At 39.5% G+C, this 12,757-nt stretch overlaps 1 protein-coding gene across 8 annotated transcripts in view; it reads left to right on the top strand.

The window, feature by feature from the left end:
- Positions 1–12,757, top strand: part of EBF1 (EBF transcription factor 1) — a 262,099-nt gene that overhangs the window by 169,305 nt on the left and 80,037 nt on the right. For 5 of the 8 annotated variants that reach the window (XM_079319447.1, XM_079319448.1, XM_079319451.1 and 2 more), the window contains exon 8: positions 5,889–6,030. In XM_079319447.1, the coding sequence (XP_079175573.1) occupies positions 5,889–6,030 (142 nt within the window). The remainder of the gene's footprint in view (positions 1–5,888; positions 6,031–12,757) is intronic. The other 3 variants (XM_079319450.1, XM_079319449.1, XM_079319454.1) reach the window with 1 other exon arrangement.

Genomic DNA, 12,757 nt, shown 5'->3' with positions numbered 1-12,757 from the left:
TGTGCCCCTGTGTTTACTATCAACTGCCTTTGAATTGTTGCCACTGGCTTACAAGGTCTCCAATGATGATGTCAAAGTTTTGGTTAAAAACCATGAGGATAAGGAACTTCCAGTTTAAATGGTACTATACTCATTTTATACACACAAAATTGGAGATATTCCCTTCCTTCATTTCCCTTCTTGTGCTGGACTTTGAAGTTGGCAAGGGATATGTCCAACTTTTGGTCTGTCATTCATCAGTCCCTGAAAGTTGCTGGAAGGTCTTTGAACACAGATGATGGTTTTGATAGGGGAATCTATGAAGGGTCAAGGACATGAGTCTTGCACTATCTAAGGACCAGTCCTGTGGAAAATTTCCTTTCTTAGTGGATTTTAGAGTTGGTTTGGTTTTTTTTTTTTCCCCTGCAGCATGGAATTGTCTGATTAGCATCTGATACAAGACGTGTTAAGAAAGTACAGGGAGGAGGCAGAGCATGTGTGGATTCAGGTGACCTGTGTGTGACACTTCATTCAGGCTCACAGTCAGAAATGGATTAGGAGGTTTTATCCTCAACTTTGCTTGCAAATGAAGGAGTGTGACAAGTCTAACATAAAAGCTGTTGTGGGCCTGGAAGGAAATAAATTTCTCTGCATGTCTGAGATGTCCAGGCATGTGACAAGTGGAGCATGTGGAGTGCCAGCAGAGTGTGTGTGCTGGAGCAGTGCTGGCCCTGGCTGTGTTGGTTGTGTCTCTATTAGCACAAGGAGACAGTCAGGGAGGAGAAGTCAAGTACTGCACAGTACTTTAGCTGTGCTTCACACTCCCTGCTTGTCCTTGAGAAAATCATTTCATCTCAATGCTTCATCAGCCCAGTTGCACAAAAAATTTGGTGCTGTTGTGTATTATCACCTTTGCCCAACCTTGCCTTTTTAATCCAGAAACCCTATGGAGCAGATAGATGCTCTCTCTGGCTGTGAATTCTTCATCACAATAAGTCATCATTCTTGGTGGGATGGGCTGCAGTGCCCTAGTTAGTGCTAATTACTAAGTAGATGGTGTAATGAGTGAACTCTGCCCAGATTGGATTTTTCAGAACTAAAAACTCACTCGTACAACCTAAACAATTTTGTATGTTATTATAATTAATGAAACCCAGGTGCCCTAGCTGTCTTGTTGTTCTTGTTTTAACACAACTGCTTGTAAACTGACACATGTCAAGTTTTAATTTAGAGGAAACTTTTCAGGCTGTGTCACTGAATAAAACCCCAAACATTAACTTATTATGAAAACCTTGAAAGTCACTTAGAGATTGCCATGCTGTTTGATTCTGTTACCACAGCCTCTCCTGCAGCAGAGGCTCCTCGTTTGCCTCCATGGGATGCTGCCACTCATGTTTGAATTGAAGCCACTTGTGTCTTATTGCAAATTTGCATAAGAGACAGAGATGATGCTTCATGAATCCCAGATAATGGAATTTGGACATGCAAGGCTCCATCCCCAGAGAAGGGAAAGGCAAAAAAAAAAAAAAAAAAAAAAAAAAGAAAAAGAGACTGAAAAATAGCAGTGAGAGCTGTGGCCCACTTCAACAAGGTAATTAAGTGCCCAGCCTGTCCTTGAGCACGTGAGCAAAATTACTGAATGTATTGTACTTATGTGCTCTTAGTTAGGCACCTTTTGAAGTGTCTTGTTAAATGGAGAGTGATTTTTTGTTACTAGAATAAAGAAGTCAACACATTGTAGGTAGAGGTCACCAAGTGGTGATGAAAATAAAGATGTGCTCAAGCCATTTATAGCTTTCAGAAGAGTGGCAAGCACTGGAGTTACATATTTAACACTTAGGACACACTTCAAACCTGGAAATCATCCTAGCCAGATTTTCTCTGCTTTTGCCACTGAGTACTGGGGGCATTGCAAAAATATCAGATCCCATACCATACACAGGAGAAAATTGAAAGCACAAGGAAAATGCTATGTCTTAATCAGTGAGCAAAGCTTAATGGGCTGTGGTAAAAAATCAGGAGTTGTGCAATGCTTAATTTTGATATATTAGGTGAGGTACTATACCAAATAAACGGGCCGAGTGCTAAACGTGGATAAATAGCTTGATCTCCAGGCTCCTGGTCTCTGAATATTTAAAGGGAAAAAAAAAAATCTAAGCTCCAAAGTATTCACAAACTGAACTATTTAATGGCAGGCATAATAATCCACAGAGCTGGGATATGTTACTGCATTCAATAGTGCCAACTCCATTGAAGAAAGTTGTAAACCCATGTGTTTCTTTCATACCTCTGTCTCCCCTGGTGTTGATACAGGATTTAAATTCAAAATCTATGAAGGGCTAAAGCTAAAGCTCAAAATCATTTTCCGTGTTTGCCTGTCTCAAATTAAAACTGTGTTTTGTTGACAAAATTTGGAAAGGTTTGAGATTTGGCAGACCTGGTTGTCCCTGTGCTTACATTAATGTGTCAGCACCTCATTAATCATTTATTAAACTGTAGTGTGCCTTTCCCTCTTGCTGCAGTCTGTGTTTTAGGATGCCTTGGTGCCCATTCCACATACACTCTGGCTGTCCCCTCCCCCTAATTTTATGATTTCTCCACAAATTAGTTTTAGCATGTGCTTTAACTTGAACATATCCCAGTCGTTTCAAAATCAAAATGAGGAGAGTGTAGTATTTTTTTAGATTAAAAAATATGAGTAGAACTTGTAAGTATGTAAGTGCTCTGTAGCAATCCAAGTAGGTAACTGTGGCACACAATATTCGAGGTGTATTTTTTCACTCTTAATAATTAGAGGCATTAATATTTCCTTAGCTCAGTGTGCATTCAGTGTTCCTCTATAAATGAGAATTTTCATTTAAAGAATTGAGCAGCAAGAATGTGTTGCTTCTTACAGGTGTGCTATGAATAATCTTTTTTTTTTTTTTTTTTTTTTTTCAAACAGACACATAAGAGGTTTTTTTTCTGCATTTCCTGAGACTGGAAACAGTTTCTCTTGGGGATTCCATTTATAGTTTCTGCTGCTAACGACACCAAAGAACCACACCAATGTGGTCTCTTCATAGTAAATCAAACTGTTCAGGAGGGAGGTAGGAGGACATTGCTAAGTAATTCAAAATCTGTTGCATCAACAGTTTTGAAAACCTGAGGAGGGGGAAATTAAATGTAGCTTTACTCACATAAAACCTCAACAGGATTGTTTCCTCAAGCTCTTACACAGAAAGTTGCATGTATAGCAACAGCTGCTTAGATACAAGATTTTCACAGATTTGAGAATTACCTTACTACTCTTGCTTCATTATTTTTCTGGAGTCCCATTTCTAAAAATGTTACAAGTTTTGGTTTAAGCCCAGAATTGATCAGCTTCAGTGGGAAGTCTGTGTGTACTGATAGAGTTTTGGAATTGGAGAAAATATTTTATCTTGTAGCCATTCTTATTAATTGTAATTTTGTTAATTTTCATATGCATCTAATCAGACCCATAGAAGAAGATAAGGTGCTGGCATAAATCATGAAGCTGTGACAGGCAATGCCAAGGATTTGTCTCAAAATCCCACTTGCAAAGAATTTACAATTGTTGCAAGTGCACAAATAAGATTGCAAACCCCGAGCCACTTACTATATGATAATATTTTATTGAAAATATCATAAACTTTATTCTACCCCTCAGGAATTCAATGGATAAATTACTTTTGAAATCCCTTTTGGAATTTGATATATAGGGCTTGGGTTTTTTTTTTCCTCTCCTTAGTTTGATTTCAGAAAAACTTATCTGTAGTATTTGGTGCTTTCTTTTCCCCAAATTTCCATCTGTAGGAGCTCTTGAATCATTTATTCTGTATTTTAATATCTTTCACTTAAAACATGCACAAAAATCTATTGCTTGGAATTCCATTCTGAGGGATGGGGTTAGGATCTTTTAGATGCAAAATATTCTCTTTTGTATTCCTCTTTTTTTTCCAAGAGAAAGACTTCAGGATCAGCTCTGGGCAGTTTAGTGGCTTTGCTTACTTTTTGAGTATTTTAACTGGGGGCTAGAAACAGGTAGGAAATTTTTCCTTTCACTCTTTTTTTTTCCCCTTTTTTTTTTCAGCTCCAATTCAAGTGATGAAATTGAATAGTTGTAAGCGATCCTTTAAGTGTCCCCATTTGACCAACTTTGAGAGGCAGCAGCTTCCTGAGAGAGTTGAAGCAATGTTTGCCAATCCTTGTAAAGCATTTCACCTCTTCAGAGGCTAAAGCCTCTCAAAACCAAGAACAATTAAAGCGAGAGCCTTTCAGAGCGACTGGGGAATTCAGCAAAATAAATCAGAAATCCTCCGCCGTGGCTCTGGAGGCTTGCCTCATTATAAGAGCAGATCTATTAGCCCCCTTGCCATTGTCTTTCATTTCTCAAGTGAGGTGATTCTAATTAAATTAATCTGCATGTCAATCTATCGGTGATCAATCAAAAGGGCTGAGGTCCCCCTTTGCGGCGCTGTGCTTGCGGCTGACAGGGGCTGATAATGGAGGAAGAAATAAACTGTCGAGCAAAGTTAATTAGTCAACATAATAGGTGGATTAAACAGGAGCTGCTGATTGCTGTTTCACATGTCGAAGCATGAGGTGGGAGCTGAAACTGCAATTAACAGACAATTATTATATTTGGTTGTAAGAGGTCGCATGAATAAACATATCTCTGTGGGTTTCAGTCTTTAATCCCTTTCCCTGTTTAATGTAAGGAGAAGTGTAGGTCATTTCTTCTTATTGTTTTAGTCAAAGTTCTCAAAGGCGACGCGTGCTCCTGGCAAGCCAGCAGCCATCTGAAGGCCAAATCTTTGGCTGGGGTAAAACCCTGGGAATGCCATACTTTTCCTGGGAGGGGTGGCTGAATGAAAGCCAGGGAGGCTCTGAGGCTGCTTGGTCTGAATGGGGTAGGAGGAGACGTGGTGTGATGAGCTCACAGCACTGCAAGGGACTTGTTTCTCCAGGATATTTCATAGCTCTTGTGCCCTCTGCCTGGACAGGAATTTACTTTAGGAGCAGAGTTGAGGAATCCCTCTGGACACCTTGGAGCAGCTGGGTCTCCTACTCTGGACCCATCACTTACCTGCTTGCCCCTTGGGTTGGCTCCTCTCTGCCCTGGAGGGGAGTGTCTGATCTGTTCTGGGGAGCAGGAGTGTCTGACCCTTCCTGCAGTGCAGTCCTGCTGTGTCTCCCTCACCTCGCCTCAAATCAAATCCCAGGCGTTGACATTGAGATAAGTTGAGAAATACAAATAATTCTAACACTGGATGAATAGGGTTGTGTTCTCCAGATCAAGACCCCACTGTCAAGCGTGTGTGTGTGTACACAAACATGCCTGTATTACTCCTTAAGATAGAGCTTGGGAGAAATTTGGGCAAGTCCAACAACCTGCAGTGACTGTGCTGAGGGGAGAGCAGCAGGGAAAGGTGGGGGTGAGGCAGGCAACAACTCCTGTTACAACTTCACAAAATACACTTTTGTTTTCTTTTATTCTGAATCGATTCTCATTTGCAATGTCAACATCTCTATCTACTTCAGCGTGGAAACTGAAGGATAATTTAGGGTGAAACACAGCTGCCCTTGTATATAGGGGAAAAAATACTTAATAAAGATCCTCTTGTTGAAATGATGGTTAACAGTGTGCTGTCTGCCATGCAGCTCCAAACTCTGCAATTTGACTTAAAACTGCATCAAAAGCTTTCGATGCCAAAGACCCGCTCATCAATAGCACCTCTTGTTAGATTTGTACAGCATAAGCAGCAGTTATTATGTGAAATAGCTTTGCAATTTTCTGCAGCTCCCAGCTGTTATTTATTTAACTGCGTTTATTACACTCCGCGCTTTTTAAAAAACACACGGATTTATCCAAAATGTTCCTCCATCTCTCTCTCTCGTGCTTGCAGGTGGTGGTGTCTACAACAGTCAATGTTGATGGCCACGTGTTGGCAGTGTCAGACAATATGTTTGTGCACAACAATTCCAAGCATGGGCGGAGAGCTCGAAGACTCGATCCCTCGGAAGGTACGCCTTCTTATCTGGAACATGGTAGGCAAATCATTTTCATTGGTTGGCATTGCTGCTTTAAATGTGGATTTATTTGGTTTGTGTCTCTGCCTGCTGGTTTCAAAATTGTCCTGTAAGAGTTTATTATCTCTGGGGCCAGGCATTTGGGCCTTCAGACAAAAGAGGGAATTTTTCAAGTTGGTCAGATCTAAATGTAGTGAAATGATCAAAAAGTAAGCAAACATGGGTGCAGAGGTTGTCCTGTGTGTCAGTGAAATGGGCTGATTTCTTTTTTAAATGTTGGTTGCATTTATTCAGCCCCCAAAATTGGAGTCTGATTTTTTTTCCAGACTGCCCTGATTTTTGACTGTGCATCTAAAGAATGTTGCATATTTTCAGAAGTGCTCAGTACCCAAATTTTGGATTGCATTTCTTCTATCTATAGGCTGCTGAGCTGTCTAGGAGATTCATCTGTTCCTTTGAATTGCCCTAAATGAAAGCAGAGCCCTTTTGGAAACCCATCTGCTTACTTAAGCCATGGATGAATGTTCTTTTCTGGCTCCAGCTGTGCCAGCTGAGGACGTTGCTTTTCCCACAGCTGTTTGTCTCCCCTCCCTGCTCCAGGCTATTCTTCACCATGGACATGCCAGCTAGGATGGTTGTGTGCTTACTCCCTGGTCTCCTCCAGGCCAATGAAGTTCATTTAAATTAAACCACTTAAAATAATCCCTCTTTGCCAATCTGGCTTGTTGCTGAAATGATTGAAGGAGAAATGGTGCAAGGCAATTTGGCAATTTGGCTTTTCTGAAAGCACAGTAAACTCCAGCAAGGGTGGGATGGGGGCACGTGGCTGGAAGCAGCCTGGGGACAGTAATCTCTTTTGTAAGGTCAGCTGGTCCTGGAAGGGACCATCTGCTGGTGACTCTAGGTGCTTAAAATGGGAGTTGTTGAGTGCAAATGTACTTTGAAAAATCTGGATTTGATTAATGTTTTGTTTTGCTCTTTGTCCTCAAAGTTGATGAGTACTGCTGAAAAACAAAACAAAAACAGAGGGCATTTCACTCCCCTCTCCCTGTTCCAGTTTGGTAGAATAGTTCTTTGTCTTCAAAGCTGTTTGTAATCCTAAATTCAATAGGTGCTTGCTCCCTCTAAGAGATGTGTACCCTCAGCTCCTATTGAAGTAGCTGAGTGTAGAAGGCACCAGTCCTTTATGCTGGTTTGTTTCACAAATATTTGCCAAGGATCTGATGAATAATTGAATAGATTTTTCCAAAGAGTTTGAAGACACCAGATAAAATTTTCTCTGGGAAAGCAAATGCCACTCAGAAAAATGTTAACTAGATATGTTAAAAGAAATTATTAATGCTGAGAAATGGGAAAATGTGTGGGTTTCAACTGCTCAGTGGATTCCTGTGGAAATACTTTTCTATTCTGTTTATGCATTCAGGCATCAGCCCTGCAAGCACTTATGCATATATTTAAGATTATTCTCACATATGGTCCTGTTGGGATCAATGAGGCTTCTTGTGTCAGAGAAGCTGAGGGTATTGATAAGTGTTTGCAGAATCCAGTCTGTAGTTCACACTTACTAACCTAAAATTCTTAGCTCAGCAGCGTTTCTCATTATATAAACATAACTTACATCTGTATTTATTTAGCTCTAACTTTTTATGTAGGCTACGAGCCATTTTCAGCCATAATTCATGTTATAGATTTTTTTTTTCATCCTGCCAACAACCTAATTTAATAAACAAACCACTGTCATAATTTTTACTGAAATTTATAAGGAATGTATGAACTCTGTCTTTATTAATTAGCAGAAGACATTACAAAGGGAAACTTCTTTCTGTTCAACTTTGTAGTCTTTCCACTAATTCTAGTCTTAAAAAAACACTCCTATTTTTTTTTTTCTTATGTTCCTACTAAAGTAGTTGCCATATATTTTTTTCCTTTTTCCCCATTGCAGTTTTCTCAGTGCATGCTTTTGGTCAAGGCAGTACTTAATTTCTCTTACATAAATGCCCTTATTCTCAAGCACTGTGGTGTCTCATTTTACCACAATTGTCATTCCCACTCCTACAACCTGAGGGATTCTGTTGGCAAAAAGCAACAATAACAAAAAAAAGATAATTCTCTGCTTACGTAGCTGCACACACCTGAGTTGCTGTGCTGATATTAAAAGTCAACATCTGCAAAATATCTCCATGTGTTACATTTTTGAGGAAAGGTGATTTTTCTAATCTGCTTTCTCAGGCACCTCTCAAGCAACCTCATAAAGCAACTGCTCTTAAATTCTTACTTTTGAATAACAACCTTCACACTACAAAATTGCTCTCTTCCCAAAGGCTTGGTGCAGTGTTTCTTTTTAACCTAAGTCCTTCAGTCCAGCTCTCCAGGAATTCTCTGAACATGAGTCCAAGAAACAGAGAAAAAAAATTAAAAATCCAGTAACTGTTGTTATGATGTTATTAGTTATCTAAAACGCTTAACTAAATAAATAAAAAGAAAGGAAAAGGCTTAATGCTACTGAATTTTGGACAAGACCCATTGGAACAGATGACACTTTCCTCCACTGAAATTAATTTTTGCTTTCAGTTTGAGTCACAAAATGCATTATTTTTGTCCAGTTTTGGAGGTTTTATTTTTGATAGTACCAGAGGCAGTTTGTTTGCCTCTCCTCTTCTGAGTTTTTCTGCCTCCCTTGGGGAAGGACAGGTTGACCTGAGCTGTGTCCATAAGCAGGAGATGGGCAGTGAACGTGGTCATGGTTTGTCTCTGCTGCATTGCTCTGGTGAGCAGCTACTCATCACAGGTTTGTAAAATCTGGGATCTGACTATAATATACCCTTGACCAAATGTATTCCTGGGGACCTTTCCAGATTTTTAACTTCTTAACACAAATATCTGATGGCAATAGAGTTGAATGGCTGGCTGTGAGGGCTGGGGAAAGTGGAGACAGGATGTAACAAGGTGTGCTGGTTGTCGAGTTTACTTACACAATATCCAGATTATTTTTCCTTGCAAACTTGTGTTTGCTGCTCTGAAACACAGAGTTACAGTTTTTGTGACACCTAAAAGACATTTTGGGGGCCAAAAAGCTGGAAAAAAAGATGCACACCCAAGCCACTCAGGAGCCCAGTGTCTCCACATTTGGGTTTCACCATCTCATTAGCAGGTAACCTGGATTATTTTTGGGACCTCCAACACATCTTTATTTATATCTTGCTTGTCAGACTTTTCACTCAGTAAGGGGAAGGTTCTTTTTTGCAGCTCCTTTCTCTGAATTTAACCAGGACCCCAGATCCTGGTTTTGTATCCACACACTGCCCTCTTGACGCCAGTGGGTTAAGCAGCTCATCTTTCAAAAAACATATCTATCTTTTAAAAGTAATAGCTGGCAGAGGGGAATTATTATTTAATCCATCTCTGTGTGGTATAAATAGGGTAAGCCACAGTAATCTGTGGTTTTCAATAATTATCACTTTTTCATTCACAAATAGTTGGATCCTCACTGTTTTTATATTTATGGTAAACCAGAAGGCTGGTGTGGTTGACCTTTCCAAATTATATATATATAGCAAGATGTATAGTCAAGAGCCAACAGGCCCCAACCAGCAGGATATATTTCAGCTCGTAGTTCATCCCAGGGTGTCAATTTTAAAAGCAAATTCTTCCCAATAAAATTTAAGTGATGAACTTATGGAAGGGGAGAGTTCTGGCAGGGCTTGCAACAACTCTTTTCAAGTTTACCAGCAATAAATCCACTGCAAAGCTTCCAGTTAAAACTCTCATATCATTGCAAAGTAAAAATCCCTTTTTCTCCCCAAATCTTTTGAATGTCTTTACAAGAATGTAAAGCCAATTGCAGCATCAGTTTCTCTATTATTTTTCCTCTCTGGCAGAATGCAATGCCCTCGAAAAATGATAGTCCCTGAGACCCTGTCAGTTTGCATGCTCTAACACTTTATTATCTAATGATCTAATATGCAACAAGGCAAAGAGGGGGTGCTTATCACCCTGACAGGATGCCTAAGAGAAGTGACTAAATTACTTTATGTACCATTAGCACTAGCTGCCACGGTGAACTCACTGCGAGCATTTATGCAAATATTCCTGAATACATTCAAGTGGCCTTGTCAGGAAGATGACTGACAAGCAGCTTAAATGCCTGGGTTTTTAAAGGGACAGTTTTATTTCTTTTCTCTTTTCCTTCTTTCTCCATGGGAGAGCACAGAAGAATTAGGTGATGGTGAGCTTTGCTGACAATTCGGTTCTGAGTCAGCTCAGCAACAGCAGCAGATGAAAGATGCAGGGTAGAAAAAGACACAAATTATAAGATGTGATGTCAGAGTTTGCAGGTGGAAGTGGAGATAACCATGATTTCCAAAGAAACACCCTGCTGTTATTTTAATATGAAATATACACAAATCTCTGCGTGATTATATCTAAAATAAGTCATTATATAACAAAGCCATTATTGCTGATTGCCTTAAACTGGAAAGGATAGTGCATGGCTGGGTTATTTGATCACTCTACTGTGGTACCTGAGACAGCCAAGCTTTTACAGTTTTGTTTTAGCTCATGACAGCAATGATTCCCACTGTTTATCTGCAGGTACAAAACCTCCTACAAGAAATAAAAAGAGTAGTGGCTGTGCCTCAGCTGGACATGACAGGTAGATCCTCTTGTCAGCAATGGGACACTTAAAGAGCTTTTCTTGCCAGTCCTGCCCATCCTGGGCCATCTAAGAGCTCACAGTTACTGCACAATCACAGATTTTCCACTGAGTCCTCAGATCTGAAAGCAAAAATGATTGCCTTAGTGAATTGGGTATTTTCTGTTTGGATTACTTAAAAAAGAAAATATTCCCCTAACCTTATAAACTATTTTGAGGGGATAATCTTTAAAATAAAGCTTTGAGACTGACAGCCCTTAGGTCTCATTTCTAGTCTGCCTGTAACAGAATTGTTGAGGACAGACATTGAATACCATGAGTTCAGTTGCATGTCATGAAAGATGCTCAGAAATCTGATTTAGTGACCTTTTTATTGTGCCCTAAGTGTCCCTGGCACAACTTTTAACCACTAAATCTGGGGCAGTGTGTAGAGTTGTGAAGAGGATGACCCTGTCAGCTCCATTTTAACCATTTTATCCCTCAATTCCTTGGTGCCTATCTCTGTGCTAGTTGATGAAATTATCACTCCAAGACAGAATATTGACTGAAGCAAAAATTTTAGCAAGTTGAGGTGGGTTAGTCTTTAACACTTGATACATTTTACCCTTAGTTAGTAAATATCAAGGTTGTTCACCAAAGTTGGGGACTACTGCATTTAAAAACTATCTGGATTTAAACAAAGAAACATTAAAGTTTGACTTGTTTCATCCATGGGTGGAAGCACCTGTTATAGTTTAGTGCTGAACTTAAGAATGTTTTTGTGCTCATATGAAAAACATAAACACACAAGTTTTTTTGCATCATATCATTCCTTATAGAGAAATGCAGTGGGCTTGATTTATTATTTAGAAGGGAAATATTGAAAAAAATATTAGGATTCTACCACTCTACTTGAGGGGATCTTGTATGTTATTCTGAGTTATGTCTGCTTTCTAATTTATTTTCTATGAGGGAAGAATACCTTGGGTTGTTGGACATTTCTATGCATACACAGGGGAAAAAAATGTGACTTTCAGAACATTGCACAACATGGATAGTAATAACAGTAAGTGAGCCTTGATATACTGAAGGATTGCAAAACTTCAAGCTGGAAATAATTTTCTTTATTTTTGCCAAGTTGTCTTTTTCATATCGGTTCCTTCATAAATGCAGTGACTCATAAATTCAGGCAATTTTTAACATAATGGCTTGTTATGTGTTCCTGGAGCTTGACCTCACTGAGTGAATAATATTAACCTTTTGGTGCCCTGTGGACTTTTTCTGTTTCATAAAATCAGGGAATGTTTGGGACTGGAAGGGATTTCTAGAGATCATTCTGTCCAACCCTGTGCTAAAACAGGTTTGCCTAGAGCAGGTTGCACATGATCCCATCCAGTCAGATTTTTAATATCTTCAGAGAAGGAGACTCCCCAACATCTCTGGGCAGCTATGTCCAGTGCTCTGTTACCCTTAAAACAAATTTTTTTCTCATAATCAGATGGAACTTCTAATACAAGTGAGTACACCAGGGCTGGATTAGTTCAGAATGTGAACTTTTTCTTTTTTAATTTTCACCAGAGCAAAGTCACTGCTTGCAGCCCAGATCCCTTACTCCTCCTTGGATATTACTGAGAATTGCACAAGAACTGGGTGGGTGGGTAGGTGGAGCTGCCCTCACAGCCAGTCACACCAAACAAAAAGCAGAAAAATCTTTTGTTTCTATTTGTCTGGGTCATAAATCATCCATTATGGAGAGGTACTCAAAAGCTTGGAATATCTAGCTGCAGCAATTCCGATCTTTCAAAATTTATTTTTAGTCTGAGGATAAATGAAAACAAGATTTAAACAATGAAAATGGATTTTTAGTGGCTGGTTTAGGCAAGGAGATTCCAGAATTTCAGTTCTGACTTTACAGTGTAGCTATTGCAGGAAGTTGGGTGCTTGAGTTCGTGGTGTTTTTTTGGTTTTTAAACATTATTGTGTAATATACTTGTGCTAACACTTCTGCAGGAGACATAGGAGATACCATTTGAGGCATTCTGGTCATTAATGAAAGGATTGCTGTTACATAATGTCCATGGAAATATCTTCTGAAAAGGCAAATCTGAATACTCC

The sequence above is a fragment of the Erithacus rubecula genome, assembly GCF_903797595.1.
Source record: "Erithacus rubecula genome assembly, chromosome: 16".
Taxonomy (NCBI): Eukaryota; Metazoa; Chordata; class Aves; order Passeriformes; family Muscicapidae; genus Erithacus; species Erithacus rubecula.
The sequence above is the reverse complement of the archived record's forward strand: the minus strand, read 5'-3'. Positions and strand labels throughout refer to the sequence as shown.